Here is a 27,823-nt window from a genome sequence, read left to right as displayed (position 1 = left end):
TTGTAGGATACTCCTAAATCTGGGACACCCTGGAGAAAACACTAGACTTCAAGAGAAAACTACTGAAAGAAGATAGAGGTGGGCTGCAACCGCTGCTGTTAGACTGTTTAAGCTTAGAAAATCTCACATCCTGCTGGAATTTAGGCAACTTTAATTGCCTAATTAAAAATTCCATCCTGCTGGAATTTAGGCAACTTAAAGACTTTACAGGTTGAGGAGAGACAGTATTTTGTGAAATGGATAAACTGAAACCATAGACATTATTATGGCACAGAATTTACTGCTAAAACCTAAGCCCATGACCTCCGTTCTTCAGTAAGCATAGCTTAATATTAAATTCCCTTAAGCTAGTAGTGTTACGTGGGCATAAAACTCGGGTAAACACGCATACAATCTAGAGCTTGATTTCAAATTTAGAAAAGTTACCTTTCCTGTAATACATAATAACCTTTTCCACTTCTTTAATATGCTTTCTCCTCAGATCTGAAAGAGTTATAAAGGTGATGCTTAAAACTGTATTTTTATTTTAGCAATAGAAACCCTGAGTCCTGAGCCAGGCAAGGTGATTTGCCCAAGATCCCCTACGGATGCATTCTGAGCCATCTTTCACTCCTTTGTTCTGCCTTCTGCTCGTGCCGGATCTAATTTTGCTTTCACTTAACCATTGAATTTACTTGTAATTCTCAGAAAAACTTCCAAAGTGCTATCATCTGCTGTAAAACATGATAAATTAATAAGGATTGGAGCTTGCGTACAGAAATCTGCTATTTCAGTAGAAGTTTGGGGATGGGGATCGGGAGGTCTGAGAGAATCACCTAACACACAGCTATAGCAGAAAGCCTGTGTGTGCATGTGGAGGCAAGTACCCTTTCAAAAATTGCTATCACAGCACAGCAATACACAAAAAGGCACGAGATGTAACCTTTCTCCTATATTGTAATCCACCCCTTCCCTAAGTGGCTGCAGTGAATTGAAAGGAAATATTGAAGCAAGCTGCTTATTCTTTTGGTGTGGGGCTTTGTAGGCTTCCTTGAGCCCCACGCCACACAAAGGCGAGCACTGCTCTGCAGGGACCCGGCGGTCCCGGGAGGCCCCGCTCGGGAGCTGCCATATCCCTCCATTGTGATTTCCCTTCGAAAATAGTCTGGTGCTTTACAAAAAGCCCAAAACACAATAGTGTGACTCAGCAGTTTGGATCTGCAGGCTACCAAGCCAGCTCTGTAAAGGTGCCCTTGCTTGTGACCGAAAGAGGGGCGATTCCAGTGCCACCTGGTTTTGCACCTCGCTTCACACTCAGCCTTCGGTAAAGGAGTCCAACAACCTCACTTCAGTGCTGCCGGGTGTCCTTGGGCAGACCTATCAGCTAGTGTGAGATGCTGAAATAATAGGTGTTGAAGGAAACAAACATAGAAATAACATAATTGTCAAACCTGCCTTGTGATTTTGAGAGGCCAGCTATAGCACCTCGAGCTGGATACCAAAAATCATTAGGCAGGCAGATGAGGTAGCTATCTCAGCTTCCCTGTCAATAAACTAGGTTGGACACTGGCTTGCCTGCCTCTCTCGGTTACCATAACAATACTATTTGTAAAGTGCTTTCACAACAGAAAGCACCAACTACAGCTAGTAACTACAGCTAGTAACGCACCGCTCCGAGCAGTGCTGGGGGCCGGAGTCGCTGGTCCCCTTCCTTGGCAGGAGAGAGTAAGAGAAAGACAACTGAAAAATGAGAGCAGGCGGTAGAAAGCAGTGTGACTGGCAGAGCAGCAAAGGAGATGAGAAGAAGAAAAGGCAAGAGGGGAGACAGCATTAGAAACAGAAGCAGAGATGTGAGAAAGTAGCAGAAAACTGTAACGAAAGAGAAGGAAAGGGGAAAAAGAATATGAAAGGTGATTTAGCCAGAAATAGGCCTTCTGGTTAGTCCCCCGGGAAGGGGAGCGATGAGTCAGGTCAGGCGTGAGGCTGTGCAGCACCAGTGGGGAAGGCAGGGTGCATCCCCGGGGGGGAACAAACCAACCCTGAGTCATAAACGCCGAGAGCGAGGCCGCTGCTTGCCCATCGCCTTACAGCTCCCCCGTTGCAGCCACCGAGAGGTGGGACCCGCAGCTCTCAGCCGGCTGCCTGGCTCTGCTCGCCCTGGCTTCTCCCCCCTTCTCCGCCCTCTCCTCCTGCCATTCCTCTGAAACCAGCGGTCAGCCTGCTGTCTATGTGAAACCCTCGCAAAAGCTTTAATTGCCCCAAGTTCGTGGGTACCCGATCAACTTTCAACCTTCCTGTTTTGTTTTCCCCACTTCGTTTTCCTCCAGCCAGAAGTTCTGCGCAAGATTTTAAAATCTGTGGCAACGCTCAGGTGTGACTTCTGTACCCAAGGTACACACGGACATTTGAAAAGACAGCCATTTGGGGTTCAATACTTTCCAAGAAAGCAGCACTTTAAAATGATGTGTGCTATTTATTCCATTGCAAACTGCTTTTTCCATGGCATTTTTTGAAGCCGTTATGTTTATGTCTCCCTTTAAAGAGGAGACAACTCTTGTGCTTCACTGGTTTTTTTGTTCCCGACTGCTCCATTTTCAGTGAGCAACCCCCCAATTTTTTCTTTTCACAAAAATGGATTATTTAAAAAAATGGAATAAAATAATGAAAATTGGTCCAGAGTTTCAATTTCTGTTATGAGTTTTCCACACGTGTCAATGCTCTGCTTCTGCACACCCTGAGCACCGGGAAGGGAGGGAGGACAGGAGTTTGAAGGAAGACAACCTCCCTTTCACCAAATGGACAAAAATACTACTTGCCACCTGCTGGCACCTTTTGAAGGAGCTCAGTATGTTTTCCACCACAGTATTGTCCATACCGTACACCTGTAGAACCTGAAGCACAAACCAAGTGAGTGGATCCCACTGTAGTATTGTGCCTTTGGCAGAGCCAGGGTGCCGGCGTCGCCTCCTGATTCCCCTGCCCTCTGCAGCTCTTCCTGCCCTGTCAGTCCTGGCAGTGGGTGACCTGCTAGATTTTCATAAGGGAACCATAAAAATGAAACAAAGACGTAAGAAAGAAACAGCGCAAACACCTCTCCAGATTTAAGGAGAGACTTTGCCGTAGTTTTGTAAGAGGATCTCATCTATCTCTTTAATAAGTAAAGAATTTGGGTGACACAGGACCTTCTTGTCTCCAGTGGAGGACATTTTTTCCCCGGGGAACCTGAAGCTCAGTTATTAAAAATGAAAATCTGTCTCAGCCTTTCAACTCAGTTCTTGGAAACACCAGCTGTTAAAAAGGGGAGAGTTAAAAAGGAGCCAAACTGAGGGACCCTTTCCAGATAAAGCTTTCCTGTGATCTTGGTACCGGGACAACTGCATCCTGCTACACAGAGGAGAAGAGGTAAGCTATGATGCTTGTTACATACCACACAGAAAAAGCTGTGTTTCCTCTTAGGTGCTGCCTACGTGGAGTGCTGAGCTGCACATTCACAATCCAAACACAAAGAAAACCCTCTTCCCAAAACTGCCTGCTGCAACTCCCCAGGCCGGTGTGGGAAATGGGTTTTCATGAGCATTAGAGGTACTGGGATGAACTGGTGAATCGTTAGTTGCAAACATTCTTTCAGGAAAATTGTAAGGCATCCTGTTCTGCCAAATTATTTTCAGACTTGTTTTCCAGGTTTTGAGATTTTTCTGAGAGTTGTTCAGTTTTTCCTACCCAAACTGTAAAGTCTATCCATTCTAGTTTCACTGGAATTTGGAGACGATTTGCCACTGGATTCACTGGGAGAAGAATAAGGTCCTCAGTTTTATGTTAGTCCTCATGAGTATACATAAAAACCCACTACATTTACAAAGAGTAGAGTCAAAACAAAAAGTCAAGGAAGCAAAAGGAAATTTTTCTACAAAAAGTGGATTTTTTTTACCTTCATAGCACTCTTTAACTTCTGTGTTTTATAAAAAATCTTGTAATACAAGGAGAGTTTACTAATATCATTAGCTGAAGACAATAAAGACAGACATCAAAAAGTACTTTAAGAATACTCTATGGGTGGTGAAACAGAGGGCATAGATTCACATACGAAAATGGAGGGCCTGAATTTACAAACAACAGTGTCCCCAGCCACAGACTCTGCTCAAAGGTATTCTGAGCTGATTGAATATTCAACATCCTGTAAGCCCTTTACGAAACTGATAGGAAAACCTATGATTGGAGCAACAAAATTAAGTTCTTTTTATATTTTTCTATTTATAATATTTATATTTACTTTTACATATTTTTTAATAAATTTATAAAAATATGAGGAACTCAGCAGCTTCTAGCTGTACCTTTTGAACTATTGGCAGAATTAGGCAGTTCTGGGTTTATTCCTACTTTTACTTTCCAGCTTCAATTTAAATTTTATTGCATCTAGGACTTAATGCTCCACTGTGCTGAACACCCTCAACAGTCCCATATTGCAACAGAAAACATAAACACTCAGCACTAGAGGTCAAGTTTCTCTGCTTTACCTTCACATGCAGGATAGTCAAGCTCTATCTTTCCACCATTTTTCATGCAAATTTGAATGTTTTTGAGCTCAAACCTCAAGAAGTAAAGCTGAGCATTTACCAAAATAAATGCAACACTCTCTGCTGGTTCCAGCCAAAGGTCCACTTAGCTCAACATGCAGTCCTTGGCAGTTCTTTGCCAAAACGCATGACGCACTAATGCGATATGCCTCTTCAGTAAGATGGGAATGGGAATTCGTCAGTATTCTACTGGGACCACGTGCAATGTGGTTAGGACCTGATTGTTAGGACCTGATTCTGCAAGGACTTATCTATTCTATGTTCTGTGAGTAGCATTGAGAATAATGGAAAATCAGTGAATTTAGAATCTGTGTATACGCCCCAAGATAGGGTTGATTATTGTCATTAGTTTAAAAAACAACTGAAAAACAGATTGGGGAATTTTTAAAAAATGTAATAAAAATGTATCACTTTGATATTTTGAACTTGTTATTTCAAAAGAATTTTCCACCCAAGCTGCCTCGCACTGGCACAGGTTGCCCAGGGAGGTTGTGGAGTCTCCACCCTTGATGATATTCAATAGCCATCTGGACACGGTCCTGAGCAACCAGCTGTAGGTGGTCCTGCTTGAGCAGGGGGATTGAACCAGATGAGCTCCAGAGGTCCCTTCCAGCCTCAGCCATTCTGTGATTGTGTGGTAATAGAGTTCCAGAATCAAGTAGTCTCATAGGCAGGGAGCCCTATGTGTGGTGAAGAGTGTGGTGTCAAGCCCCGAGGTTACACATTAGCCAGCTGTGACATTTAACAGCACCATAATTTTCATGCGGTGGTGTAGAGGAAAGACCTAATTGTGCCCGGCACTGAGTATACCTGGTGAGTCCTGAGCATCTTCAGTGACCATTACTAATCATGCTCAAACAAGTTCTTGGTATTTTAGAGTCGGGTCTTACCCCTCTGAAGTCAGTTATCCTTTGCCTTTGGCATGGAGTGGATCAGGCCTTTACAGAATGAGGCTGCAACTCTGTAAACATTATACACAGATTTTACTTTAGTATCTAGCATAGTCCCCTTATGAAATCCTAGTAGCGGAGTCAAACATCTGAGGGAGTTTATGCTGCAGGAGTCGGTCCAGAATACAAGAGGGAAACAGATGACAAAGGAAGGAGAATTGAACTCGTAAGAATGAGGTGGGAAAAATCAGACAGGATGGGAGTACAGAATCAGGAGGAAAAGATGGGCAATGGAAGAAACCCAGAGATGAGGAAAAAAATCAAGTGAATTTAGTACTACCAATAAAATGCATGTGAGCAAATTCTTTTTTTGGTCTCTTTTTTTTTTTTTTAACAGAAGGGAAGAGAAATCTTTATGGGAACTTTCCCCCAAATTGTTAGCATGCTGTAGAAATTCTGATCTGTGCAAAGTCTTTGTAGAATCGGACAATTCCTTCAAGAAAGTGAAATTGTATAGCAAGTCTTTGTGAGAGGAGGGGAAAAAAAGAAAGAAAGAAATATCAGGGAGGAAAAATCCTGTATGACCCCAGCTTATAAGAGCATGTTCAGTGATATACAGAAATGTGCACACCTCAACCCCGGTTGTCAGTGTTTCCCTCAGCCCATTGCCTCTAATGCCATGAGTGAATTTGCAGGGCTGATAGTAGAAACGCTGACTGGAAAATGCAAACTCCTGTCTTCAGGGTTTGCAGTAGGAGTCAAGCGCAGCACCCCGAAAGAGGATGAAGCATTTTCCCAAGGCAGTGCCATTATCTGGGGAGAAAAGAGTGTTTCAGTTTTGGTTTCAGAAAAGTGAAAAGGAGCAAGCCCAGCGAGCCTTCTTAAAATTTGCTCCCTTCAGAAGAAAACCCCAACAGCAATATCCTCTCAGTATTATTTATAGTCAGAAAGTGATCCTGCTCCCAAATGCACCTTTTAAAATACGCAACAATTTCTCCTACCAGCACTGGGTGCTGAACCCAGAGAGCCTTTCCGTCAGGACATAGGCCAGCCTTCTCCTCGAGGTTTGCTCACGTGAGGAATGTACAAGGATGGTCAAAACTTGAAATTCAAGCTGGGCTTTTTCTGCCTCACACAACAACACTAAAATGTGGCAGAACGTAATTAGTAGGCCTGTTGATAAGTGACAGGGCAGAAGACAGTGTTTTGCACTCCTCAGCACTCAGATTGAGCCCCCTGAAAAACCATCAAATTGACCAAATGTCCTTAAGATAACAAAATAAACAGAATCAATCCCGAGCGTTTTTCTTCTTCATCCTTCGCTTTATGGTCCATGATGCTACCCTTAATTTCCCTATTCCAACCATGACAGCTAGAAAAATAGAAAAATAGAAATGAAAACTGAGCTTATGAGACAAGACTACCCCCACCAAAGTCAAGCTGGCCCGGTGTGGGTTTCGGAGCCCACCCAGGCAGAGCAGCTCGCAAGACCCGTGCCTAAGATCACAATGTACCCTGCAATTACAGCACAATGCTGACAATAGCATTTTGTCAGTAAAATAAGAAGAAATAGTTCTGAAGACACATAGGGGATATGTAGGGGGGGTAACTAAATGAAAGAAGCAATTTTGTTCAGTAGTCTTTTGAGCAGTAGAGCCGGCTGACAGAAGGGTTATAGGATGGCACGGTATTTCCCTCCACAGATGTCACAGGGACAGTACTGCACGTGATTTAAGATTAATCTCTTGAATCAAAATGCCACCATGTACACTAATGAGCAAAACCTCTCTGGCAGAGTATCTGTCCCTGGGGCTCCTGCTCCCAGGTAAGAAGCTTGTCTCCATGCTATTGTAGAATCTCTCTCGGCAGAGTGCAGTGAGGTTGGTGGTATAACTTGCCCCCGGTTCAAAATTTTCCATTTCAGACTCGCTGTCTCTGTCTTGGTTTCGGTCTATTTACTCGGAGCCATTTCTTAACAATGTCTAATTTCCTCAAGGAATCCCTCTGAGTCCCCTCGCTTAGAAATGCTGCCATATCTTTTTTTTTCATCACTGAAAGGCACAAATATCCTTCCTGAGCTCTCTTACCATCCAGCCTGATTATATACATAGATTTCAGTTTCCATACATTTTCTACACAGTAGGAGTTCCCAAAATGCAGCCTCTGGGGATATAAAGTGTGGCCCCAACTGCAGCTCAATGAGATGAAAACAAAGCCGATCAGGTACTGGTTTTACTGTTAATGAGCCTAACCAGCAGGCAGTTATTACTCAGTCTGGAAGACATAAGTGGTTGGAATCATAGCACACTCATTTTTTATTTATAGTGATGCACGTTCAAATCAGAAGTAGCCCTCCAGCAGCTGGCATTTTGCCAGGGCCTGACCATCAATGTGATAAAATTTGAACATCTTGAAGACATAGAATGCCTTTTGTTGCTTTTTTTTTTTTTAATAGCATTCTTCTTCCCTCCTACTTGCAACTCTCTTGACTATCAAAAGTGGACAATGAGGCTTAATTAATTTAGGATCCTGGCCCTTACTGAAAATGAAAGAAATGAGTACTTTTTCTTTCTCGCTTGGTGGTGAGGTACAAGTCAAACACGAGCTGATCTTCTCACAATAAAGCAAAGGCTCAAGCCTTCTGGCAAATAAAAGAGTAGAAATGAACCCTTGGACAAGAACCATAAAGAAATGGGTTCTTGGAGAGGATGCACGTTATTAGCCTGTTGATCTATTAATGGCAACTGTAAATACCTCACCCAACATCACAGTGATTCTGAAGCATTTAACTGGAGAGGCTCACAGAGTCTGGCCAGGAGAATGCGATACAAGGAACCCGTAGTTATTTGCCTCACCTTGCTAGTCATCGGTTTCCAATCTAACCCCTCCCCTGAGTTTAAGTTACAAACCTCAATAACTGTGTGGCAGACTTGACAGCAATTAATATTACTCAGCTGTCAGCTGGGGTTTAAAATCTCCCTTCCAAGTGATCTTGTTACCTAGGTTTTAAAAACAGCCTGACAGGGTGCTGCTCTGTGCTGAGGAGCTGGGTCCTGCCTCTCTGAACTTGGTGAGATTTTGCTATTGACTTCAGGGGGAGCTGATGAATCAACGGTAGAGTAAGGGTAAATGGCACTGAGCTGCTGTTTGGAGCATGAGGCTTGGTTTTTTTGTTTTTTCTTAATTGTCTCAGTGAGGGGGCTTCACAGAAAGCACTACTGAGATTTATCCTTACTAGTTAAGTTCTTTAGTCCTGTGTATTACTCATATACAGGAAGGAGCGTGACATGCTGCAAAGCACTCCTTGACCCTCATACCTCAATGTTCAGACTTTAAAAGTCAAGGAGAACTTTCTAAGTCATTTAAAGCCAAGAAATGAGAGTTTTGTTGGAAAATAACTAGCTGGAGTCAAACTCCTATCAGCTTTAAACCCAGCCCAGCCGCGTGGGTAGCTCTGCTCTTGGCTTGGGATGATTGCTGTGGTACTAGGATCAGGCTGAGCACGGCTCCAGGGGGCCCTGGTCCCAGCAGCGAGCCCCGCTGAAGGCTGACAAAGACACTAATTTCCTCCCTGCTCCCACCTGAAACAGGACCGAGCAATTTCTTTTTCCACAAAGACTAGGGATGGAAAAGCAGCTTTTAAGCGAAGGCTGCTCTCCTTGTTACGCAGCCCTGCCTGTGGGCCGCAGGCTGGGCTGGCAGGCCCCGCCGGCCGGGCTGGGCCCTCTCCTCTGCCTCCTGCCCACGCCCGGCACTGATGAGGCCAGCGGCGAAGCGAGCAGCCAGGGCTCCCCCACAGCACTCGGCCAGCGTCTGTGAGGGGGGAGTTGGCGGGGCTACATATGGCAGGACCGAGGCAAGGCGAGGCGGCACACAGCAGGGCCAGGGGGCCAGGCCGAGGCGATGCGACGACATACGGCCGGGCCGGGCCGGGCCGGGCTGAGGTGAGGCGACACACGGCCGGGCCGGGCCGGGCTGAGGTGAGGCGACACACGGCCGGGCCGGGCCGGGCCGGGCCGGGCTGAGGTGAGGCGACACACGGCCGGGCCGGGCCGGGCCGGGCTGAGGTGAGGCGACACACGGCAGGGCCGGGCCCGGCCGAGGCGGCACACGCAAAGCAGGCGAGACCCCGCCCCGCCCCGCCCCTCTCCCTCAGCCACGCCGCTCCACGGACCGGGCCGGGCGCACCTCCCGCGCGGCGGCAACGGTGTTGCCCCTCGCGGCGCGCTCCGCCCCTCTTCGCTCATTGGCCGCGCGGCAGGGGCGGGGCGCGGCGGGGGCGGGGCCGCCGTCAGCTGTTCGCGGTCCGCCCGGCGGCGGCGGCGGCGGCAGTTTGGCGGCAGGGAGGTGCGGCGGCGGCGGCTCCCGGGACGCCCCGTCCCGTCCCCGCGGGACGCCCGTCCCGCTTCTCGGTGAGTGCCCGGGAAGCCCTTTCGCCACTGGGGGCCGGCCCCTCTGGGCCAGGTCTCCGGTCAGCGCGGCGCCGAGGCCGGGCACGATCGTGACAGGGAAGGGGGTTCGCCTCGGGGCAGCCCCGGCCCGGCCAGGCGGTGCGAAGCAGCTCCTGCCGGGGGTCCCGCGGCGCCCGGGGGAGCGGGGAGAAGCGGGGAGCGGGCGGGCTGGGAATGAGCCCGGTGGGCACCGAGAAGGCAGCGATTTGCTGATGTAGGCAATGGCTAGTTTCCGTCTCGTCCCCGGCGCTGCCCGGAGGAGCCGCCTTTAAACCTCTCGGCCGGGGGTAAACCTGCGGGGTTGGCGCCCGGAAGGGGAAGAGTTAAAGGCGGCTGGCGGTGCCGAAGCGGGGCCGGCCAGCTTTGTTTTGGGAAGCTGGCACGCACGTGTGTGCTGAGCCCTCCCTCCGGCTCCCGGCCCGCCGCCTGTCAGAGCGGGCGGGTGGCGGCGGCGCCGCGGGGTTTGGCGGAGGCAGCCGCGGCTCGGGGGGGCTGGTGGCTTTCTTGTGGGAGCGCCGTGGGTCGGACACGGCGCGGAAGACGCGCGGGCTCCGTGTCCGTGCGCCCGCCGTCTGGCAGAGCCCCCGGAGCCCGGGCTGTTCGGCGTCTCTCCCAGACGAGACACGGCGGCTCTCGGAGCCTGTGGCTCCCGGCATGAGTTGCGTTTTAAGACTGTGGAAGGACCTTAAGTGACTTGTAGGGCGAGTGATCCTTCACGCTGCTTCGGCATTCTCTCTTCAGCTGTTCCTAAGAGCTCTGGAAAAAAGTCGGACCGTATTGTGGGGGGTCGAGTACAACTTCTTGCTCTCTAAACCCTCTTTTGTTCAGGGTTTGTTCTGCCGGCTAGCTTTGTGCCTTTGCTGCACTTTCTTGCGCTGAATGCCCCTGTCCCAGTGGGGCTCTGACGGATGGGATCTGGCAAATCTTGCTGCAAAGACAAAATACGTTACCGCCCTGCCTTTCTGCCAGGTGATCGCAACCCAGCAGCAGGGCTGGCAGGAGATCATCCATGCCTGCCTCTCAGGACCTGTAACTCCTTTCGGTGTGCTGCTTTAAGCCATGGATGAGAATGTTACAAGTGTTATGCCAAGACAGCACTGCTGTCATCCAGCCGAGCTGGACCAGCTGCAGGGCTGGTACCTGTTCAAACTCTTCTTTGGGAGTTGTGGCTGGGCTGAGTGAACTGCTGAGATGCAACACCTTGAATAACCGTAGTGCCCCCGAGGTAGAGCCCTGCACAAATAGTTCTTGCACCTCTGGGTCCCTTTGTCTCCTCTAGCCTGCTGGTGTTGTGAGTGCTGCTCACCTGGGGGGAGATGGGAGCACCAAGGGGAGTGCTGAACACATCCTTATAAAATTATTATTCATGTCTCCTTCAGGCCTGAAATTCCTCTTGCTAGTCTTCCGTTCTGTTAAATGCTTCGCAAACCAGAGTAAAGGAAGAGACATGAAGAGTTGAATTTCACTGCCTTGTTTGGAACTGGGTGGAAATCCTGGAGATGGATCTCTTAGGAGACTGTCTTCCAATTGGGTTAGATGCACAGGTAACAGTAAAGGGACTTGTGGCTTTTTTGGTAAACCTGCTTCTAATTGCTATATGTTTGCAAAGAGCTCTGAAATAGTGATTTAGGGTTTATTGGTTTTTTTGTTTTCTTCCACCATCTTTGTCCATCTTTGTGCTGCAGAAGAGCTCAGGAGTGTTTACTATGGCAGCTACAGAAGTCCTGCTTTAAACACTGGCACCAGCAATGTTTTTTCTTCAGTAGTAGGGTGAACTAATGCACTGACAGTGCATGTAGGCTTTAGGGTAAGAGGGGTAATGAAGCGACTGCGTTGCCAAGTTTGGGACATGTCTTGAGCTGAGGGAAGAAATGAGAAGTTGAAAGGAAAGTTGGCCCTTATAGGGAGAAGTTATGGAGAGCTTCACAGAAATGGCTTTGGCAGCTCTTGACTTTTGCAACCACTGGGGTTTCTTAGAAGTCTGGCCTTGCAGCCTTGTGATTACAAGAGCTTTTCTTCATCAATAAGTAATAGATGGGGAAAAGTGAATGGGGCATACCATGAAGTTCAAATACAGCAGGCCAAAGCAAAGCAGACCCCAAAGAAGCTGACTGGCCACGGGGCAATTTGAAGGATTGGGGTTGCTTTTTAAAACAATGTCTTTTCTGTTGCTATGTGCTGAGGTTGGGGGTTGGCTCCCTCCTTGTGACCAGCTGTGGAATTGGAGCTGTGGGTGGACTCTTAGACACCTGTGAGCTTTGTCTCCCTCTGGCCCAGCACTCGAGGACTTCCCACAAAGCCCTCGCCTTCACCACTGAGTCACTCGCCTCTCCTGCCTATGCAGATGGGCAGCTTTGGGAGAGAGGGAGGCAGGCAGGCGTGGAAAAAAGAGCTGTGTTTTATAGTTGGAGCAGAAGGCATTCTCTCCTGGACAACATTCTTGTTGTGTCTTAGCTGTTTCCTCAAATGTCCCTTTATTGCAGGAGCGATGGATCGCCCCAGCTACCTGGAAGAGGACTATTCTAGCCTGGATGGGCTGGACGATGACGTGTTTCACTCTGATGACTTTGGACTTGCAGGTCAGCCTGGTGAGATGACTGCAACTGGCATTTTCACACAGAACCAGTCCTACAGCTGCCTTCTGGGGAGGTTTCAACTATTCCCCCTCACACACTGCTGTGGTCCCGGTATCAGGCATCCTGAGCAGCAGGACAAGGCAACTCAAACACTCAGCCCGTCCTCTTCCAGTCAGGATGTTATGTTGCCTTGTGGAGTCACTGAAGAGCCCCGGAGACTCTTCTATGGTAAGAGCACTCCAGCATCACCAGCTTTACAGCAAGGAAACTGTCCCTTTAGCACTTCCCCAATGAAGCAAGGTTTCTTTCATTAGGGCATTTTATTAAAGGACTGAAAATTATTTTGCTTTGCTCCTGCTCCCTCAGGAAAGTCAGCTCGTATTTTCTTACCCTTGCTTGTCCACTGCAGCAACCAGGCATTTGCTCATTGCTTCCACTGTCCTGGATGTTCCCACTCTTTTTCTTTTCGGCTTTATTCTGTCACGTTTTAGTTTACTGCTAGATGTTTAAGTGCACACCATACCTCATATCCTACAATTTGCCTACATTTTTTAACTTCTAATGCTGTCTCATCCACATAGGAAGACTCCTAGAATTTTTCAGTGGAGAGAGGGAAATGCAAGAATTTGCACTTAGTGGGACAGCTTTTAGGCTTTTTACTGGAGTTAAAGTTGTTGAATAAGTAGCATGTCCATCCAGTATTTTACTAGTAACTGATGGGACACCACTCAGCTTTGTGTATCTGATTCAGCTTTAATTCAAATCAGTCCCACTAAATGCCAGAGAACTGAGAAAAGTCTGACAGAAAAGATACAGCAGCCTTTAACGGGAGACAACTTGAGGCAGAGATCTTGTAAAACTGCAAAATTGTCATTAAAAAAAAAAAAATCAGCATTTGGCTGAACTATAAAGAAGCAAAAGGAACCAAGTGTAAGAGCCTGCCAGTCATTTGATTATGGGAAGCAACACAATGCTCTGCTTAATCGATATAAATCGACTTAAAAGCTGAGCAAATGTTTTACTGCATGCTTACGGTACACAGTCATTGTTTGAGCTTCAGGAACGGGACTTTAACATGAGTCAAAAATTTAGGATTATGTGCAGCTCTTTCCTCTGTCAAGTTTACTGAGTAGAAGAGCTATTCTTTGTGCTGGAAGAATGACTCTTCCGATCTCTGTTTTGTAGGGAATGCTGGTTACCGTTTACATGTCCCTCCAGTTGGCTTTGCGTTGGATCCGCACCTCCAAGAGGAGCCTCAGGAAGGTCAGCGGGAAGCACGTGCTGAGGTGCAGATTGCACGGAAGTTGCAGTGCATTGCCGACCAGTTCCACCGGCTCCACATACAGAGGGTAGGGTGTCTCTGGAGGGGAAGGTGGGGATTTAGCTATCCAAGAGTAGTGCTCTAGAAGACTGGCTCCAGGGACCAGCTAAGTGGGCTGTCGTCTAAGGCAGCAGACTGCCAGCAGCGATAAAATGGCCGGAGTATCCTGATGGATTTTGCTTACGCTAGATTGCTGGCTCTTCCTAAAGATTGGCCGGTGGAGGGAAGAGAATGTGTGGGATTGCATTTACTTCCAGGGAAGGTAGCTGTTCTGTGTTAGTTGCTGCTATTCCAGCTCTTCTAGTTCATCAGCAACAGGGTCACTGAGGCTTTCTCCAGGGATCTCCCCCTTGTTTCTTATTACAGCTTTTACTCTTCTCGACTCTCCGTACCACCATTGTCTTCTCTTCTGTGGCACAAGTGGCCATCTGTGGCTTATATCAGCTCCTCATCTTGGAGATGACAACAAGCCTGGACTCTCTTCTGACACTCCTTGTTGTCTAGGGGTAGTTGTCTGAAATGTTGTGGAGTATATTTAGATCATCCTAGACTTGCTCACGACTCCTCTGTCAGACAGTCCTAGCTAGTGTCTCAGACTTGTGACTAACTTCCTCACAACAAAAGACAGCTGTTAGATGCCATCAGGTCTGAAAACCACACTCCAGAATCTTGATTTTGTTTTCTTTAAAAAAAAAAAAAAGAAACCCTGCTCTTCAAAGAAACAAAATAAAACCAGCACCCCTAAAACCCCTTATTCTTTCTTCCTTGCGCTCCTTCCCCTGTTGAGTAGGGGTGAAATGGAAATCCCAGCCCGTGGCAGAGGTGGCAGAGGTTTCTCAGTAGGCAGCACTTCTGTGCAAGCCCGACAAGGAGAGTGTGTATCCGCTTGCATATGAAGAAGCTGACGCTCTTGCTGACTTCAGAGAGAGACAGAAAGTTTATCTCACTCCAAGTGAGTTGGTGCTCTGTTAATGGTGGGATCTGTTGCAGTTCTCGAAGGTAAGTGAGGATCTCTGTCCTGGCCAGAGAATGTGGCTTGTGGCTGGGCAAAGGTTTGGTCCTCTCTGTTGTGAGAGAGATGAGGGAATTCTGGGACTCTGCATCTCCAAATAGCAGGAGGATTAAAGAAGCTGTAACCGGAAGATTAGCCTGTAGAAATGTAGATGGGGCTATGAATGTCATTTAGCGAACTGCAGGAGTAAGGAGCCACCAGGAGACTTTTAACGTGTGTTGTGTGTGGTTGAAGGGGGTTTTCCCCAGTGCCCCCTTTTCGACAGCTGAAGACCCCACGCTCTAGCCAGATTCTCGCAGGAAGGGGAAGGTTAACCGTCTCGGTGGAGGAGCCCTGGCGTGAAGTGGTGGAACTGGTTGTAACTTGACCCCTTTCATCTGGGGGAGCGTACCTACCTGATGTCTGTGCCTAGCAAAGGCACCCAGGAACGCCCGCCCAGGCCGGCCCGGCTCAGGCTGCCCCGGGTCGGGCTCTTGGCTGCCCCGTGGCGCGGGGCGAGCTGCCAGCGGCGGGTGCTGCGGGGGCTCCCCGTGCCACGCACAGGCCGCAGCCAGGGCTGCCGGCCCCGGCGAGCTGCCCGTCGGCCGAGCCTGTGGGAGAGTTAGTAAACAAAAGCGTCCGCCTGCACTCGCCGGCGGCGCAGCCAGCAGAGGAGGAGCTCGGCTGTCTTTGTTTGAACTGGAAGAGCAACAAGTTGTAAAGCGGGGGGGGGGGGGGGGGGGGGGGGGGGGGGGGGGGGGCAGAGCCGTTCAGCCATTTAATTCTGAAAACAAAACAGAGAAAGAACCCAACCCGAAAAGTTAACCCGAGGACGGAATAGTTCAGCCAGTGGTTCTCCACAGCCTGACCCTGGGATAGGCCTTGGCATTTGGATCTGTTAAGGGATTCTTTCTTGTTTGTCAGGAATACTGGTGTCCAAGGCACTGTTCCCCGTGGAGTGTTTTGTTGTCATGCCCGGTCCCTTCCCTCCCAGCCCTGCATGGAGGATTTCCTTTGGCTTTTGGCACAGATCTCCTATGCAGAAGCCCCTCTGTCCTGTGTGCAGTGACTCTTCCCAGGCTGTTGCTGAAGGAGCAAGCAGTCTGCCCCTGGAGACGCGTGAACTGGTTCACAATGTGTTGTGGTTTGGAAGGGGCAGTCTCTCAGACGTGGAAAACTGGGCTGTCGTTTATCTTGCTGTGAAACTAATCCCTGATTTGGATGCCCCATTCCAGCTTGTCTCAAATATTTGGTCCAAACCAACTTTCCAGAGTGGTGTCTTGAATCAGATTTAGAATACCACAAAGTTAGTCACACCAGTGTGGTCTTGCGAAGTCCTGAGAGAGAGCAAGCCTGGTTTTCAACAAGCTGTGCCTCTTTTCGGAGCCTACAAAACATCTTATCTGTGAACATGTGAAAAGAAAACGTATGTGCCCTTTCAGTGGGAGTTAGGAAAGACTTTCAGCATTGGAGTAGTGCATCCAGCTAGCTCAAGAGCTGCCCTCTCATGGCTCTTGAGTTCTGCGAGACCCTCCAGCAGTTCAAGTATGGCTCCCATTCTGCTGCTGCAGCAACAAGGCTGTGTTGACACAAAGGCCGCTGGTTAATGTACATCCCTGGCTGAGAGAGGAACTGAGCAGGCAATAGCTGCTGAGGTTGACGTCACTAAGTTGTCATTGGACTCGGCTGCACGCACGGTCTAACCCCATCCCACAATGGGAACCCTGGAGAGTCACTGTTATCTCTTCCCTGGGCTCCCGGAGCTATGTGGTATTTATTCTGTGGTTCTTGGCTATACAAAAGATTTTTGGGTATGCATCTCGTAAGAATAAGAAAGTTGGCCGCACCTATGCTCGCTTTTGGCATGTACACCATTTTCAGGGTTTCATTTCCTATTAATATATTAAACAGAATACAGTAGTTTGAAGCCTGGCTTTTTCATCCTTAGAACAGTGCTAGAGCAATAATGCAACATTCCCTACCACTCTGCGGCGTTCATCTCCTTAAGATGCTGAATTTATTGCAGGAAGGACCCGAGCAATGCTCTGCGTTCCTAAGTAGCAGAGCCTGCTACAGGTTGATCCAGTTTGCAAAGGGCTCTGCAGAGTGACATGCGAGACCCATCTGTGTTTTCTCAGCCTCTGTAGTACTTCTTACCTGTCTGAGGCTACGTAGCTTCTGGCAATGTTCCCTCTGTTGTACTTTTCTCATCCCGCCCCTGGAAAACAAAGGTAGAGCCAAGCCATGCTTTCTGCAGGAGAACCCAGTACCTGCCCCCTCCTTCTTGGTTTGGAGCAAGTGTGCCTTTGCTGTGGGATCTGTGAGCTGCTTGCAGTAGCCTAACCGGTGGCTGAGCTTAAAGAGTGCACTCTGAGGTTATGGAGAACAGAGCTGAGCTTAGGGGATCTATTGGTTGGTCAGCTGGAATGCGCTGCCTGCACCCCACATGTCCAGGCCGTGGCAACAAGTGCTTTGGGCTCTGCTTTAGGTCCTGAGTGCACTTGAGCTCCCTCCCCTTGAGAAGGGGCTTCAACCTGTGCTGAACCAACAGTGTATTTCACAACATGACGCGCTGCTAGATGGGATGGGAGTAGACAACCGGGGATGGTGGCAGCAGCAGTGTAAAGCCACCCCATAGGAGCATGGGGTTGTACAAGAGTGGGGTGGATGACACTGTATATCAGTATCACACCGCTTCAGTTTGGCTTGCTCCATTGAGACACTGGAATGCTATGGCTTTTTCCAAATAAAATAACTCTTTCTAAGCAGGCTGCAGCTTTGAGGGGACTGCTTTTGTTGCATCTCTTCTTCATGGTGATAAGATCACTTCACAGGGGATAAAATTGTCTCTTTAAGAGCCAAGGAGTGGTAGCCTTGAACAGTTCTGGGCTCGGGTCCAAGCAGAGCCACTGACTTGCTGTATGACCTCAGACAAGTCTCTTGACCTCCTTGTGCTTCAGTCAACCCATCTGGAAAGCTTGGTTTAAAAAAAGCTGAGCCTCAATGAGAACCAGATGCTGAATCAGAGCTGAGCTTTCTTGAGTAAATAAGTGCATTACAAACAACAACAAAGCCCCTTTCCAACACATCAGGAATCCTGCAGTTGATTTAGATATGCTGACCACGCTCAAAAAGCCTCTGTGGATCTAGCTGTAGAAAACTTTGTTTCTCTAAATTCCCCAGTTGGTTCAGCAAGTGACTCTCCCAGCGTCACTGCAATGGGCTCGGGCAGCCTGTGGAGCCCGAGTGCCTGCATCCACACCGGCTGTGGGCAGACAGCTAGGCATGTACCTGTTTGCCTTAAGTTAATGACACTGAAAATGTCCAGGAGGAAATGTTGTTTTCCTTTGAAAGTGAAACTTGTTACATTTTGCATATTTTTTCCCCTCTGTCTCTCATGAGAGTTATGGAGGCCTCCTCTGAGACACTTCTGTTTATGCAACAGGGAGCCCGTGTCTGTTGTCGGAAACTTATCAACGTGAGAGAGTGGGCACACAGCGCTACGTGTGCATCATTTATCCCAAACTCCATCAGGCTTTTCTCCATTGTTTATTGAGGACACTTAGAGAATTTTTTAACAGTTTCTTTTTTAAACTGGAATTGTTTGCAGAAAACTGTCCTCTGTGATGCCTTCACATTTTAGAAAAAATGTTCAGAAAAGCTTCCTAATAATGTAATGCAGAGACTCTCAAACTGTCCTGCAGCTGAGCCTGTAGCTCTGGCAGCTCCATACTTTACTTGTACCTGCAGTCTCCTTGAGACTTGGGGTAAGTGATTTCATTCATTTATTTCCTGAGTAGGTCAGTACGTTTCAGGATTTTCTCTGCTGTCTAGTGCTTGCTGGTCCCTGGTGCTGCTGTGCAAAGCAGTGGGTCTCCTCTTCATCTCTGCTGTCTGTGGGTTGTCCGTCTGTGCAGGACTTGAATTTCCAGTTGACGATGCAAAAGCATGGTGAGAGAAAGTACCAGGTGGAGAACTCCTGAAGTGGGTGAGCCTGGTTTAGAGGGCAGGGGGTAGGGTGGGTATGAGGTTGGGAAGATTGAGATGTAAAGCAAAGTTTTTGCAGGGCTAAGGAATTGGGATCCTAGGCTTGAGGAAAGGAGGGTGCCATAGGGGGGGAAGAGGAGTTCCCACAGTCAGTGGAGTCACATGAGGAAGTGGAGACAGATTTGTTTTTTTTCCCCTTAATGTTGTTGTTAGATTTTTTTTTTTTTCCATTTTGACAAATGACAATGAAGGAAGAGGTGGGTTTGGAAGTGCACCTTCCCCTAAGCATACGAATGACACAGCAAGCTGTTGCCCTTGCCTAGCACCTGTTGTGAAATCCTGCCACCTGTGGAGCTGATTACTTGACATTTAGGTTAACAGAAACTTGCTGGACCTTTTCACATCTGATCTAAAATGATATTCTTCGGTATGTTAAGAAAATAATCTGAGAACAAGAACATAGTTATGCCACTGTATAAATCCATGTTTCTCCCATATCTTGAATGTTACATACAGTTCTGGTTTCCTTTTTCCAAAAATGATGCATCAGAACTGGAAAAAGTTCAGAGAAAGACAAGAAGGATGATAAAACTTTCATATGAAAAATAATAAAAAAAAAAATGGGCCAGGACTGCTAAGCCTAAAGAAGACACAAAGCAAGGGGGTAGCAATATTAAATAGAAATCAAAAGTGACATGAAGGAGATGGATAGACTAATTTCTCCCAGTACAAGAACTAGGTAAAATCAAGTCAAGCTAGTAGGAGCCAGCTCAAAGTAAATGAGGTGGTTTTTCATGCAATAGGTAGCTGTGTGGAACTCCTTGTCAAGGTATATTGTGCATCCCAGCACTTTATCTGGGTTCAAGGGGAATCGGGACAAGTTTATGGCCATTGAAGGAGACATTAAATAAACAGAAACCAGATCTGACTTGGGAAGTCCTAAGCTCAATCTAGTTAGATGCTGAAAGAGTATTAGGGGGAGCTATTGCATGTACTTGCCCTCTGCTTTTCCTCAGGCAGCCACGTAAGGCTGCTGTTGGAGGCTGGGCTATGTGAACTCTCGATGCAACAGTCACATACAACCATTGTATATCGGTTTAATAAAAAACCACAAAATTTTTCCATCGGCCTAATCTATCCTTCTTCTCTATGCTTTCAGCTGACAAAAGTTTTAAATATATTATGGTTTTGTTCCTGCTTAAAATAGGGGATAATGTTAAAAAGAAAAACTTCCTGCCTAGCTCTGGTAGAGGAAGTGGGCAGAGGATAAGGGAGCCCGGTGGCAGGAGAGCACTGCGAGCGCTCTGCGACGGCCCGCTGTGAATCCGTCACCCCGCCGGACACAGGACTGCAGTGTCTTAAGGCAGTGGGGCCACAACCTCAAAACACCAAGATTGCCCCCATTAAAGAACACAAAATAATTCTTTGGGATAGCACAAGTGAATTGTTTTTCAGTATTTCTAACATCACCTGCAGTATCGGTGTGTGATTTAAAGAGCGTTCAGTGCTGCTGCTTCTCCCGTACAACCCCAGCGGTCTCCACAGGCTCTTCTGCATTTCCTCGGCTCTGGCAGCACCGTGCCGCGGTGACAACGGTAACGTGCTTTCCGCTTGTAGCAGTGTGACAGCTGAGAAATTATTTTTCAATTAAGAAATAATTGCGGTAATATCCCACTTCTTTTTTAGCGTGGGAGACTAGGAAATGCAGGTTGTAACTTGTCTGAGATCATGCAGGGATCGCTGATTGGAACCCAGTCGTTCTGCCGCCAGTCCTCTGCTTAGGTTGGTTGATCTTATTAAGATACTGCCATCTCTGAGGGGGATGATGAGATGTTTGGGCTGATTATTTATGGTGGGGAGTGTGCGTGTTTGTATTTTACTCAATTAAATTTTATGGTGGAAAGGCAGGAAAGCAAGTGCCCAACTGCAGAGTCCTCCTTTGTTTCAAGCCATTGAGGAGGAATGTCCCGCTAGCCTTTTATAGTCTCTGTTTGGGGTTTTTTTTTTGTTTCTCCGTGGTAGCTACCCTTGCCAATGGCAAAGGAATCTTTCTGAGGACCACACCACAGCAGAAAGAATAGCGATCTAAAAATAAAAGCAGCGAGGCAACTTCTGTTAGCCCCCGTTAGGTTTTCCTGATGTAACGCCTGACGAGGCGCTGGCGATGGGGGCCGGCAGCCACCTGCCCCGGAGAGCCCCCGAAGGCCGCGCCGACCCCGGCCGGCAAGGAGGAGCGGGCCGAGGGGGCCCTGTGTGAGAGCCGCTCTGCCGGGCAGTGTTTGCGCTGCGGCTGCTGTGTTTATATCGCTCTCTAAATTTAGCCTCTGAGTCATCGGAACTGCTGACGAGAGGCTGCTCTGCCCGCAGGCTCCAGCGCTGCACCTGCCCGCCCGCCTCCCGCCCGCCCGCAGGCTCCCCGCGCAGCCCTGCGCCCGGGCCACGGCCCTGTGCCCCCCCCCCCCCCAGGGTATTTGCCTGCAAAAACTTGGCAAGCGTTATTTTAACCAAAACCCCGAGGCAGGCAGCAATCGCTAGGGGCTGTCTCCCATGCACCAAACAGTTTCGGGAGCACCTCCCTTCGTCTGGTGGTGAGGGAATCGATGCGAAATAAAGGTTAGTCCGTCCCGCGGCCTGCGCAGGTCAGGCGGTAAACAGGGTGAGCCGTGAAACGGCTCTGTCAGGTCACGCTCGGGGCCTGAGGCAATAAACCTGCCTGCACTTGCTGCCTGCGGCTGTGGCTGTGGGAGGGGGTGTCTTGGGGGTGCCGAGGCCAGGTCTGGGCATCCCTTGTCCCCCCCACCCCAGCATGGGGGTGAATCCCGCCCCCCCCCTCGACCCCATGTCGCAGGTAGAGAGCGGTATCAGGTGTGGCTCTATGGAAATGCAAAGCCCTTATTTACTGTATTTATGGAAAATAAGTTGGTGTGCCCCCCGGGGGTGCAGGAGGGGAAGGCTGGGGGCCTGGGAACGCAGTGGCCGGTGGTTGCCCTTCCCAGGTTGCCGTCAGCTGGCTGTTGCCATGGCGTCTGTCTGCTTCCCCTTCCTGCCTGCTCCGGAGAGGAAGGCGCGAGTGGCTGCATGTTTGTTTTTGAACTACAAGAAAAGTTGAGAAAGGGCTCACCTGCGCAGCTGTGCCTGCAGCAGGTCTGGGGCAACGAGCGTCGCCATTTGCTGCTCGGACCAGCGCCTCGGCAGGGGTCAGTGCCCCCCCCCTTGCTTGGGCTGGGCAGCCCGTAAATGGGTTTTGGGGCTCTCCTGCACCCTGCATCCCTCCTGCTGCGCCAGCTCCTGTACATCCTCTCTCCATAAACACACGTGTTGCTTATCTTGCCTCGCAAAGGCTGGCGGAGGCTTTGAGAAAGGAAGCAGTACTGGAGATGACGCCTCCCTCTACCACACATTTAGCCCCGCGTAAGAGGGCTGCGGGGTTTGCAAGCCAGAAGGATACGGATCCCCCGAGGAAGATCCTCGTCCTTCTCTCTGTGTCATCGCGAGAAATCGTGCCGCAAAGCTCGTCTTTCAGTTTTTCTCTGTTACTGTCTCCTTTTCTTTCTCGCTGCTTTTACACATGCATTATTCTTTGGTCATTAGGAATCACAGCTGGAAAGATTTGTATTTGACTTCCATTGGCCTGCATTTCTCTCTCCAGCGGGGGACACCTTCTGTAACCTCTGTTGCCTTGGGGACTGTGACTTTCTAGTCTTTCTAAGCTAAAGCATATTTTGTGGTAGCACAATATGCCTCCAGCCACCTGGCAGCCAAAACAGCCTTCAGCGATGAGTCAGCAACTGCTCCCGGTGTGCAAGTATTTTTGTTTTCAGTGAATAAATAAAATCCCAACAACTTATTGCTAATGCTTGTATTAGTCATTAAAGGAAGAATGATGTTTTTATGTACACATATGCCATTATTCTTCTTTTGCTCTAATAGTGCCATTTATGGCCACATTTTAATCCTTCTAGTTAAGATGGGATCAGAATTTGACCCTTCACCATCTGGAAGCCACGAAGCAAAGTCAGAAGTTGCCCATGAGATCAAGAGGGTAGACAGGTGTACCCTTCTGTGTGTGTACCCTTCTGTGTATGTAATAGGAATGTACCAGACCCACATACGACGTGTCTGTATGGTGAACATACTCTTTATTTTTTTAAGGAGGGATATTAATGGCACGTATGTATCAGGTGGAAAAGTGAATCCTATTAATCTGTTAAACATTTATGCTCAAGGATTCAAGGAGCTGTGTCAGAAGGACAAGATTTTTTTCAAGGTGTATTACCTGGCCTGATCTTCCCTTGATCACCCTGTGCAAAGGCTTGGTAGGAGTAAAAAGTTTTTGACATCTGGAGTGCTGTTTGACAGATATACATCTGTATGCTTACAGTGTGAAACATGCATTAGGAATTAATTATGGGGAGGGAATAAATGTTGGGTCAATCATGTTCCTCTTTTCATTTGCTTCCAGTAAAAGTCTTGCTGTTTTTTTGTGTTTGTTTACCAGTATTCTGGCTTTTGGTTCAGCACAGTTCACGGAATAGACTTCACTAATGTACTGTTGCTGCAGAGGACACTTTTCCTGTAAAATGGCCTTTCCTTGTGACTCATTGAAGCATTCATGCTAGCGCCTCAGACAGACAGTCTCTTAAGGATATCCCCTTTAAAAAGCAACAGCTGCAATAGGAAATGGTTTTATGTGTTTCCAGCTTTGTGTTGACTTACTGTATTCACAAGACTAGTCTTCTTTAGTTACAGTTAGTATAGAGGGCAAAAGGGGCTTCTTTCCATCTTGGGAAAGGAGCTTCAAAATGTTCATTGTGTTGCTACCACATGGAGGTGGCAAAGTGTTCATCCCTGATACTTTTGTGCAGTAGTGACTCTGAGGATTGAATTGTTATGATGAGGGACAAATCAGCATAGGGAAGCTTAGGAATTTATAAACCTGTGCCACAATAGTTATGAGTCTTAGAAGACTGTAAGAATTGACTTGAAACAGATCACATCTGAAAAAGTGAGATGCCAAATTCATGGAGTCACTCTCCTGGGTTTTCTGTCCTTCCTGGCAGCTCAATTATACCACACCAAAAACCCCCCAGTCCTGAAATATTTTACTATTTCGGTCTTGGCAGAGGCATATCTAGGGAAGAGCTACTGAAACTTATGAAAAGGACATTTTTTAGGCCGGGACAGTTCTTTCCATAAATTGTTGACTCTATCTGTATTGCAAAGAATAGCTGCCATTACCACCCTTGTGGCTCTTGTCCCACACTGAATTAGTACCATGGAAAGCAGATCAGCCCAGAAGTGAAGCCGTAACTCTGTAAACCCCATTAGCTATGCTTGCTGCTGAAGCAAGCAGTCCCAGCTTGCTCCACTTCTCAGGTCACCTTTCTGTTGTGCTGGCACAACCGTCAGCTTGACTACATGATGCCATGGATCAGATGGATTAGGATGACCTGATCAATAGTAAAGACAACTTCTTTAGCAGATTAGTTCTGGCCTTGATCATTGTCCTGCTCTAGTTCGCTTTCCTGCACTAGTGTGAGGAGAGGACAGTGCGAGCGGACTGCTTCCGTACGCAAGCCAGTGAAAGTGTGTGTGGGACTACACCACCGTGGAAGGAAACGCTGGCTGAATACGGACCCAGGGAAATGCAAGCGCTAGGACTAGGAATAAAACCTGGAAAGCTGCCCTCGGCCTAGTGCTCTATTTTTTCACTTCAAAACAAAATTAACGGTGTCAACGTCCTTCATAAAGTGCTTTGAGATCTTATGCTTTTTATAAGCCCGGGGAACAAGGGTGAAATAATTCCTATTCTGCTTTTGCATGGAAATCTCCCTGAGTGTCTTAGGCAACTAGTGGGAAACATTTTTAACTGGAGAAAGACAAAAATGCTGTACCAAAAAGTGGCTTAAAGAGGCAGTAAAATAAATACAATAGAGTATGAACTAAAAAAAATCAGAGTTTTTCTCAGTATTTGTGATGCCATATCCCACTGGTTCTTTTGGAGGTCTGTAACCCTCCTGAAAAGAGAGATCTAAACCTCTTATTTACCAAATCAAAAAAAACCCCAATACCTTCCTCAAAAAGCTCCCCCACCTTCAAAAATAAAAGGGAGGAGGATGAGCTTATTCCTTCCACTGTTTTTCCCTGAACATGGCCTCCTTGGCCTATCACAGCAAAGAACAAACAATCCTTTTCTTCTGAGGTGACATTTAAAACAAGGAGATAGAATATTTAGAAACCTGTTACGGTGTGTGAGAAGCCCAAAATGGCCTCTTACATGAAGCAGGACATTAATACAGGGATTCTTACATATATTTGTCCTCCTGACAGTGTGGAATAGTTGAAATTGCATGTACCAGATCAGCACACCTCCTCTTGTCTGCCCCCAAATTAACCTGTTTTATAAAATTCCATGAGAGCTCCCATTAAAGAGGGTCCACCAGTGAGGCTGAGATATATTTCAAGTTTAGGATTTTGATACCAATTTTTAAACATCCTTTTGCATTTCTCATATTAAGTCCCTATAAGACACTTTTTTACCCTCTTGGCTGCCAGTAGAATAAATCTGCCAAAGCAGATTGTCTTCAGAGCATCTATAGTATGTTTGTCCACCGTGCTCTCCTAGCATAGTTCCCTCATTGTAGAAACTGCAGAAGGCGGCATTGTGCTTACGTGCCACTTCATTGACACACTACCCGAAGATCTCTGTTTAAGGAGCAGTCCGCTTAAGCTGTAATAGCTTGATAAAAACATGGTATCTAGATGTCGTCAGGACATTGTGGTTCCACGTGCATGTTTGAGCAGGTTTGGGAGTGTGGCTCTATGGAGGAGGGTGAGAAGAATCTCTGGAGTTTGACGAGGAAGGACAAACCTGGTCAAACCGAGAGGCAAGTGACAAAACAAAAAGCATCTTGCTTTTTGAGACCAAATTAGATTTTTGTAACCCAGCCCTAGGGAGTAGTTTATAAAAGATTGTTTACACCTGTAAACCTAGGAATGCCTGGACAATCAGTATGGACTGAAACCAGGGCTGGTTACTTTGAAATAAATGATACCAGGCTATAGAGCTGCTGTCTGTGGGTTATGCTCCAAACACAGTGGTGTTCAAAATGTGTGACGGGATCTGTGTGAACTCTTCTAAATCCAGTAGACGACTGTTAAGTGTTGAGGGTAAGAAGAAAGACCCACTGCTAAGATGCGAGATGAACACAGGTTTTCTGAAGCCTGTTTTTTGTGTACTTGTGAGTCAAATGGCACAGACCTATTCACGCTGAAATACGAACATAATTTAATGACTATCTGGGAGGGCTTTGAAGAGCCGTCTATTGACACATCTCCAATACACCATCTCCGGTTGCAACTCTCTCTTATTTGTGATTACGTAAAGAATGCCTTGCAACCGTGTTGTTCTGCCCTGTTGGGCTAATCTGAGTTGAAACATCTTGTTCATATAATGTGCTTCAGTGCTCTTTTATGAACTCCTGTGTACTGAGGCAAAGTTGTTGGAAGCCAGTCTTCTGTTTCCTCGTCTGCTGGGGACTGGGAGGGGGGGAGATTGGGGCTGGTTTGTTTTGTTTTCCAGAAATGATCAGTCCTGCTTAGCAAATATGGAATTCTGGATGAGAAAACAAAGACTGACTTCTAATAGAGGGTCGGTTATTGAGGTGAAATAGTATCCCAGGCTGGGCAATGTAAAGAGAAACCCACCTGTTTGTATGAGATGCCATTAAAGTGCGGGAAGGTGGGGGTAAAATCGGAGCCACTTTTGCAGGGGTGATTACATATAACAAAAGAAGGAACAGTGTCCGTGCCCCAAAGCTGCATTATATAGTCTGGTGTCCCCCTGAAACTCAACTCCCATGTTTCTTCCTTGACAATGGGACCTGAAATAACCTCTTGGTTTTGGTTTTTTGTGTGTTTTCAAGTATGTTCTTGCTTAAGGTTTAATTGGCTCCAGTCAGTAGGAAAGGGCTCCAAGGCTGATTATTTATGGCTTACTGTCAAAAGTGGCTATAAAAAGGGCAGTATTATCTTGGAGATGCTGGGAAGGAAAATGTGGTGGGGGGAGGGTGGGGGAGTGTGTGTGTGCACGAATGTGTTTTCTTGTACTAGATGAAATCAGAGTTTTGCTGTCTCAGCAGTGTGGTTTAAATTGAAGATTAACCCTTTGACCTTCACGGTGTCAAATCACTTACAGATGGATCACCAGTTATATTTTTTCTTTTTTTTTACTTTTGGGGTGAAGGGGGGCTTTTTTTTTTTAAAAAAAAAAAAAAGGTTGTTTGTTCATGCAGCTGGGGCTTTTGAAAGGCTCAGAAGCCAATCTGATTAAAAACAGCACTTGGCTAAACTCTGCAAAATCCTACAAGCAAAAAAAAAAGTTTAATCCTCTTGTGCACAATGCATAAAGGGTCTGCTCTTTTCTTTTTGTAATGTTAGAGCTACAATTATTTCTGGAGAACTTATCATTTCCCTCTCTCCCCTCATCCCTTGCTGCACCCCCTTGTTATGCTGATGGGATTAAAGTGTCTGCTCTTGAAAAGTGTAACTGAGTTGTTATTGGAAAAGAGAAGTGGTATGTTGCAATTTTAGAAATATAAATAACCTTGCTTCAACTGTTCTCCTCTACAGCATCAGCAGAACAGAAATCAAGTGTGGTGGCAGCTTTTTCTCTTCCTACACAACTTGGCCTTAAACGCGGAGGCGAACAGGAACCACACTGGGCAGAGGTGAGCTTCGCCCGCCTGTTTCAGGCCGCATCCAGTCTGCAGGGAGCACTGAACAAACACTGGTTCGGGGGCGAGACATTGCACACCGCCGGCCGGATGTGAGGACTCTGAATTTCTGATACTCGTCTTCAAGTTTGGGGTTTTTTACGGACTCTTCTTTGCTGCTGCCTGCCTCGTGTGGCAGGGAGCTCTTGTCCAACACTGTCGAAGGAAAGCCAGAATGTGGGTGTGTTTGGTAAAGCTTGCTGCTGGTTCCCCGCGCCGGTGACCTCTGTGCAAGGGAGGCTTCTTCTGCCCTGTGTGTTAGTCAATGGTAGATTGCAGG

At 47.5% G+C, this 27,823-nt stretch overlaps 1 protein-coding gene across 1 annotated transcript; it reads left to right on the top strand.

Moving 5' to 3' along the window:
• Positions 1–9,811: 9,811 nt before the first annotated feature.
• Positions 9,812–27,502, top strand: BMF (Bcl2 modifying factor). The gene is made up of 4 exons (XM_059819672.1): positions 9,812–9,855; positions 12,378–12,698; positions 13,656–13,819; positions 27,401–27,502. The coding sequence occupies exons 2-4, from the start codon at positions 12,383–12,385 to the stop codon at positions 27,500–27,502; spliced, it is 582 nt and encodes a 193-aa protein (XP_059675655.1). The 5' UTR covers positions 9,812–9,855; positions 12,378–12,382.
• Positions 27,503–27,823: the final 321 nt, after the last annotated feature.

This window comes from Gavia stellata, chromosome 7, assembly GCF_030936135.1.
Source record: "Gavia stellata isolate bGavSte3 chromosome 7, bGavSte3.hap2, whole genome shotgun sequence".
Lineage (NCBI taxonomy): Eukaryota > Metazoa > Chordata > Aves > Gaviiformes > Gaviidae > Gavia > Gavia stellata.
This window is presented reverse-complemented; position numbering and strand designations above follow the sequence as displayed.